At 44.9% G+C, this 7,500-nt stretch overlaps 1 protein-coding gene across 4 annotated transcripts in view; it reads right to left on the reverse strand.

Moving 5' to 3' along the window:
* Window positions 1–7,500, reverse strand: part of dennd2b (DENN domain containing 2B) — a 107,157-nt gene that overhangs the window by 45,148 nt on the left and 54,509 nt on the right. For all 4 annotated transcript variants that reach the window (XM_063188490.1, XM_063188487.1, XM_063188488.1 and 1 more), the window contains 5 exons: window positions 7,422–7,500; window positions 5,956–6,168; window positions 4,649–4,745; window positions 4,231–4,275; window positions 2,666–2,850 (listed from right to left, as the gene is read on the reverse strand). The exon at window positions 7,422–7,500 is cut by the window's right edge and continues 43 nt beyond it. In XM_063188490.1, the coding sequence (XP_063044560.1) occupies window positions 2,666–2,850; window positions 4,231–4,275; window positions 4,649–4,745; window positions 5,956–6,168; window positions 7,422–7,500 (619 nt within the window). The remainder of the gene's footprint in view (window positions 1–2,665; window positions 2,851–4,230; window positions 4,276–4,648; window positions 4,746–5,955; window positions 6,169–7,421) is intronic.

Here is a 7,500-nt window from a genome sequence, read left to right on the forward strand (position 1 = left end):
CACACACACACACACACACACACACACACAAGCAGACACACACACACACACACACACATACGCACACACACACACACAAACACAGTACAAATGGGCAAAATGCACACACAAGCAGACACACACACACATGCAGACACACAGACGCACACACAGACACAGACACACACACACACCCCAAACACACACACTACTAGTATTCACCACTGTCTGTCCTGTGCTGGCTGCCAGACATCATTGGCTGTAGCCTGTGGCTGGCACTCCGCCCGCATGCTTGGGCCTCCCCCGGGGCGTAATCACAAGCCCAAATCTTGAGGAACTTAAAAAGCCATCCCTGGGTAACTAAACACTTAGCTGCCATGGCAACCGTTTCCTGGTTACACCACTTAATGACAATAAGCCACCACCCACCCCCACCCCACACCCCACACCCCACACCTCCAACCCACCCCCTGCATGCTCCCACCCCCACCCCCACCAAGGCCCTCCACCCTTAACTTGGCCTAGATACAGGATGGCAGAAACAGTTGCTTTACTACTATCGCCAGATCTCAGATCTTTTGAGCTTCAAGCGTGCATAATGGCAGCGAGAACATGACACAAACTCATTCAGCCTAGCAAAAATACATACACACACACACACACACACACACACACACACACACACACACACCGCAAAATTCACCACCACGGGACCAATTTGAACTTTCGCTGACGTCGGGGCCAGCATCGGCAAGGTTCGTTAACCGCCATCAATCAGAACACTCTTTGGCGTGTATTCTGCATTTCAGTGGCAGGGAGCAATAATTCATTGTGAAATAAAATGGAGCAGGCCCCTATATGTGCACGTACGTATGTTAAAAACCTGGTCCTATTTATAGAACTGTGTTGGAGAGAGGAATTAGAAAAGTTCCACACACACACAAACAACATGGACTGCCTGCCTCATTCCCAGACACGGAGCAGACCAAGCTTGAAATGAAATGAAAATAGAACAAAATTACACAGTCTTGGCTGACATCATGCTGATTGCGCACAACAAGAAGCACTGTTGGTTGGAAATCAAGTCTACCTCAGCAGCAAATTGCTGAACTTTTTTTCAGCAACAGTATTACTAAATTGCATTAGATTGAGCTGATGTTCTTATCCAGGAGATCTTATGGCTATTAAGGTACAGGGATGTTCCCTCTGGGTTTATATGGCTTGCTCAGGGGGACTTATAACCAGGCTGTCACCACCTAGTGCCCCCGTTCGATGTCATTTCACCCCAGAAACTAGGTCAGGTATCGTAGCAATGGCAGACCATAACACAGGCAGTGAGTACACGTATCAGTATAAGTTGGCAATTGTGTCAATCTGCAGACAGAGGTGAAGCTATGACACTGTCTATTCGGGTCTTTTGGAGATTCAGCAACCACAGACCATGTCATGACCAAAACAGTAGCCATTGATGAAATAAGAAAGTAAAAGTCTGATGTGGACAGAAATAATCCTAACTTTGCTAGGTTACAAAGTTATCCGCGAAGTGAAATGAAACTGACTGATACATTGATTTATCAAACGAGCGGTTTATACCTCTGGAGAAGTGTTTCTCACCGGGGGTGCTACAGCCCCCAGGGGTCATTGGGGAGCCCTAGGGGGGCGTTGAGAAGGATACAGCTGAGTGGGGGCGGGGCTTAGTTCCCATTGGGAGGCAGTAGTTTATTTTATTTTACAATACTAAGGGGTCTTGAGATGAGGTCAAGGGGGCGCTTGTTCAAAAAAGGTTGAGAACCACTGCTCTGGAGCAATGGCTTTACATAAATAGAGCTTGAAAGTCCCGCCCCTTAGTTCCACATTTCACGAGACTTAAGCTGACCATCTAACAACGTGGTAGCGAGTAAATATCTGCTGATCTCAGTCATTATATGCGCTGGGCTACAAATATGCTGTTTAAGAGGCTAGATAAAGATTATTCATGCAGAAGTATCAATGTTTTGTTCCGAGGCCGTCTGCATGAAAAATGTGAAGAAAGAGCTTTCTAAAAAGTTTGGGGGTTCATACGAAAAATTAAATAAAAATATCAGAAACAACATATATGGAGCTCGTGGCGCAACTCGAAGGGGATCGAAATATCATTTTAATACTGCCATTGGATTACATGCTGCGATTTTCGACTAAAAACGCCGTTGAGGTCCCATGAAATCGGGGGAAGTGACGTCACTTTCAAGCTCTATGCCGTGCTCAGGGGTACGTCAGTCATGGTTAAAAACAATGAAGGAGAGCAGAGTAAGTACAGTATTCAGTCCCCCACCTTGACTCTTGCATCTGGTAGGTACAGGATTTGAGCATGCAACCCTTTCATCCCAAGACCACTTCCTAACCCATTAGCCCACACCTGCCATATCAAAGCCATAGCTTTATGGCATTTCACCAAGGACACCAGGTTTGAAGGAGGAACAGAATCGGAAATCTGTCTGTGCACCTGTGCGTGGGCGTGCACCAGTGTGCCTGTGTGCTTGCGCGTGTGCATGCGTGTGTGCATGTGTGTGCGTGTGTGTGGTAGGTGACTTCTGCCGTGCTTGTGTTCTTGGTGGGCTTCTGTCTATCTCTATGCCTCCAGTCCCAGTGTGTTTATGTGTGTGCATGTGTACAGTATGTGTGCAAATGTCATGTGTGTGCTTCTCACCTTGGGGAACTGGTAGGTGACCTCTGGCGTGTAGGAGTTCTTGGTGGGCTTCTTCTTGAGCGAGACGACAACAAAGTACTCGAACAGTTCCCTCTCCTGCCACTCCAACAACTGGAGCTCCAGCGTGCGGTAACTGGGGGCCCGTCGCAGGATGGACTGCAGCTTCTGTAACCTCTGGGTGTGGGCTGGTTGAAGACATTTTAGAAAGAATGCATGGAGCAAGGGTTGAACATGAGCATGAACTTCACTTTACTTTAGTTTGCTCACTCTTATCCCTACTTATGGAATTACTCTTGCACTGCCGCTTCAATAATCTCTGGGTGTGGGCTGGGCAGGGGAGGCACAGGATACAATACAAAAAGAAGGATTGACTGACGTACAGAAATACAAACAACATTGTAAATTGAAAAGTGTGGCATCGACACAAGCACAAGCAGGCAGGATGGATTGTAGCTTCACTGGCCTCTGGGTATATGGACTGGAGATTTAATTAGTATTTTGTCTATTAGTAAACAAATGCACAGAGCAACATGAGCTTCATTTTACTTTACTTTACATCTTATTGCTGCTTAAATACTACATGTAATTGTCAAAGTTATGAACCTACTTGATAGGTAAATACACCACAGCTGGGGAGCATAGGAGATGGTGTGAAGGAACTGTTGACTTATGGAGGAATAAATAAATAGATATATAAAATGTACTTTATTTATGCAAAGCTGGGAATTTGTAAATTGCAAAGTGTGACATCAGCACAACATTTAGGGGTAAACGAAGAACAGCAAAACCTACACATGATGACAGATAGGGCTGGGCGTATACCGTTAAAAAAACATTATAACCGTTTTCACCTACACAAGGTTCACTTTTTGATGAGAGAAGGTTTTTAATTCAAAAAAGTGATTAAAATAGAAATTGAGATGAATAAAAATTCAGAATTTTATCTCATTTTAAAATTTAATTTCAGCCTTTTCCTCTGAAACATTGCGATGTGGGTGGGAATCCTTGTTTATGAAAAAGAATCGTGCAGAGAACCGTGATATTAATTTTCATCAAGAAACCCGTGATACACATTTTTTCCAGAACCGCCCAGCCCTAATGACAGACTGCTAGAGGCAAAACATGGGATGCTGTGAAAGAGGAGTTTATTGAATGACTATAGTATTACGTAACAGTATTTAAAAGTTCGATGACATAAATTCCACTTGTAACCTTGTTAAAAGTACAACTCTATCCCTAACTCACAAAGAACGCCAAACTAATGCCAATCTGCTTACATACTTGCACTTAATAGCTTACGATAATGAGCAGTACTCAGAGAATGCTGAATGGAGGTGTTTATTTATAATGTAAACACGGAAGTTCTGTCTCAGGCAAAAAAGGATAACCTTTCCACGCTGTCACCGGAATGAAAGGTAGTGGAATATGGCAGGCAAGGGTCAGGGGCTGTTAGTTATTTTTAGCACGTGAACTATAGCGGAAACAGAAACAATGTTGAGAGTGAGAGACCGAGGTGGCCTCCCACACCCTGAGGGCGTCTTTTGAGTGACATGTGCTAACCTCACCTTTGAACCTGTCATCCGAGTCACTCTCGCTCTCACTGTTGTCATCTGTGGAGAGAGAGAGAGAGAGAGAGAGAGAGAGAGAGAGAGAGAGAGAGAGAGGCTGAGATAACTTTCTCAAACACATTGACTTTAACTCAAGGAAATGACACTGACATAAACTCAAGGAAATGTTTTACCCTCAGACATAGCCTAGTCTTGCGCTAATGATGGCGGTAAATTTGACATCGGTTAACCCCTTCATGCTGAACCTCTAAAATACACTAATTCTTACAAACTTGTAATGACCAAGCAAACAGAGAGTCCGATTTCTGGTGATCCCAAACTAAAAGGCTACGGCTTGTGTTTATTTGAGTTCTCCCTCCACTCCATCTATGGTTTGTTACAATAGGCCGTAGCCAGGCAACTCAGCTCAGCTCACCTCTCAGAGATGCCGTCTCAATGTTGGACAGAGAGAGTTTCTTCAACCGCTTCTTGCCCCTCTTACTGGAGTAGATGGAGTTGATCCTCTGCACCAACTGTGGAGAGAAACGAAGAGAAGAGAAGAGAAGAGAAGAGAAGAGAAGAGAAGAGAAGAGAAGAGAAGAGAAGAGAAGAGGAGAGGAGAGAAGAGAAGAGAAGAGAAGAGAAGAGAAGAGAAGAGAAGAGAAGAGAAGAGAAGAGAAGAGAAGAGAAGAGAAGAGATGAGAAGAGAAGAGAAGAGAAGAGATGAGATTAGATGAGAAGAGAAGAGAGCAAAACAGAACAGAACAGAACAGAGCAGCACACCTGAAGTTCGAAGTTCAAACGTATGGAAGTGGAAGTTACTGTAAGTTGGTGACATCAATCGAACATACGAGTTATTCCCAGTAACAAACGATGACAGAGGGCTCATAAAAGCGCCCGTGCTTTAAAGCAATGGGCTTTCCAGCTGGCACCAAAGGGGTACGGGTTCCAGCAGTGTGCTTTTGATCACCAGGAGGAAGTGCTGTAGGTTTGGATTTCATTAAAACTCACTCAAGTGTAGTTCAAACACTATGACCTTTACTGTGATGTGACGTTTTGAGAGAATGAAAAATAATAAATAAAAGAACAGTTAGAGCTGAAGGCTGCATTCCAATGTTATCCTTGAGGGCAGGAGTCACAACTAAGCTCTCTGACTGAGAAACCTGGGGCACAGAAAACAAATGGGCTGCCTTTGACTCCTGTTGGAAGAAGAAAGCATTCATCTCACAGAAGATAGTATTCATCTCACAGAAGATAAATAGTACCTCTGGGACTGATATGAGGAAGTCAATTCAGTAATACTGGAGAACATCAAAGGGCAAAAATGAGCAATAAAAACGCCCATTGACTTCTTTGCCCAAGCTGTGCCCTTAAAGGATACCAGATTGAATGAGCTACACTGTGCAAAATGTACGTTTGTGCACACGTCTTCAAAGAACAGACTTCCTTTCCCCTTTGTTTCGAGTGGTTTACTAAGTGTGTTCCAGTACCCTACGCCATTTCTCTCCCTCTTGTCCATTAGGTTGCAAGAAGAGCAATCTCTAGGTCTGTCTGTCTGTCTGTCTGTCTGTCTGTCTGTCTGTCTGTCTGTCTGTCTGTCTGTCTGTCTGTCTGCCTGCCTGCCTGCCTATCTATCTATCTATCTATCTATCTATCTATCTATCTATCTATCTATCTATCTATCTATCTATCTATCTATCTATCTATCTATCTTACGTGTAGTGTCTATCCTGAGTAGCCTACCTTGGGTACCCTCCTGTGCCTGGCGAGGGTGTCACTAGCGGTGCTGAGGGTGTCGTCCATGAGGCCACAGCCAGGGCTGCTCGACACGGCCAGAGGGGGCAGTGACAGCGTGTCGTCATGGCTGTGCCTCTTGGACAATCGGGACGTCCGGTGGCTCTTCCTGTCCGAAGGACCCGGGAGTCGGAGAGACTGACTGCTGGGCTTGGATGGCAGCTGAAGAGAAACAGGAGTGGTAGAGTCAGAGTAGAAGCAGCCAGTATACAAAGTGCTGAGTTTTTAAAGCATCCAAGCAAGCATGCTCAACATAGAGAGTAGTAACCAGGCTCTCGTCAGATCTGCGTGTTTCAACTCAGCTTCACGAGCTATACTTAGATATGGGAGGAATCACCCTGATAGTGAGATTTTCAGAGACGTGACGTAGTAAAAGAGGTTAAACATGGTGGAGACGGAGAAAAGGGAAATAGAAGCAAAAAGCCTGGTTGTTTCAGACAACAATGGCAGCTTGGGTGGAGGAGTCACCTGTCAACATTGAGTCTGCCATACCAACTGTATTGTCGAAACTGTGAATAGTTGAAGTAGCAGTAAAAAGCAGTTATTAAAAATATCAGACAAGTGCTTTCTCAAATCATAACAATTATTTTTGATAAAGCCACAACTTTGGACAGTGAATCTGTGACGGTGTTGTAGATGAATGCATGTGGAGCAAGGCAGAACCACATTCACTGATCAGGACCACATTTCTTGAAAGCATCGTTGCTGCTGCTAACTAATCAGCAGCTTGGTTGGCTGCCAATGTGACGTTGCGTTGCGTTGCGTTGCGTTCAAACGATGTTGTACAGAAACGCACCCCATGAGAGGTAAATGAGCTGTGTTCAAAACAGTTCAAAAACATTCATACAAGAGTGGTGAAGATAGATGCGTCAATGCGTTATAGTGAGGATGACTATCCAAATCAGTAATTTGCTGCACTGCCTCATCGTACACTGAGTCATTTGAAACCCCATTGAACCTTCCTCTGAGACTTTCCTGTCTGTGGGAGGCTGGCCAGACCAAACACTGTCTGTCTACAACACAGACTTCTATACACGTCAGTGGTCTACAAGCTTGGTGTGACAGCCAGGTTAAAGTGCTCCGCACACACACGCACTCCAACAGATTCCGCTGCCAGTGTACGAGGTTATATTGAAAACAATGAAATCGAATGTTGGCAGACTAAGGGCTCCGTACTTCAGAACCAGTGCATTAGAAACACTTACAAAAAAACTATGTGTGTGTTGTGGTGTAAGAGAACCAATCAAGCTTAATTCACAAAACACATGTTCGGGCTGTTAAAGGTCCTCACCCGAGTAATCAACCCGAGAAAAAATAAAGCCTGATGTCCTCACTCAGAGGGGAAGCGATACATCTGGCTGATGTATTAACAGCGTTTTCAAGCAGCCGGCTCCCATTAGCGTACGGCACGATACCTGGGGAGGAGAACTGGACTTCCTTTCCGAGGACCAGAGCTGGTTCAGTGACCCCCGAGACTTCCTGCCAAGCATCCTG

The sequence above is a fragment of the Engraulis encrasicolus genome, chromosome 22 (assembly GCF_034702125.1).
Source record: "Engraulis encrasicolus isolate BLACKSEA-1 chromosome 22, IST_EnEncr_1.0, whole genome shotgun sequence".
In the NCBI taxonomy this organism is placed as follows: domain Eukaryota; kingdom Metazoa; phylum Chordata; class Actinopteri; order Clupeiformes; family Engraulidae; genus Engraulis; species Engraulis encrasicolus.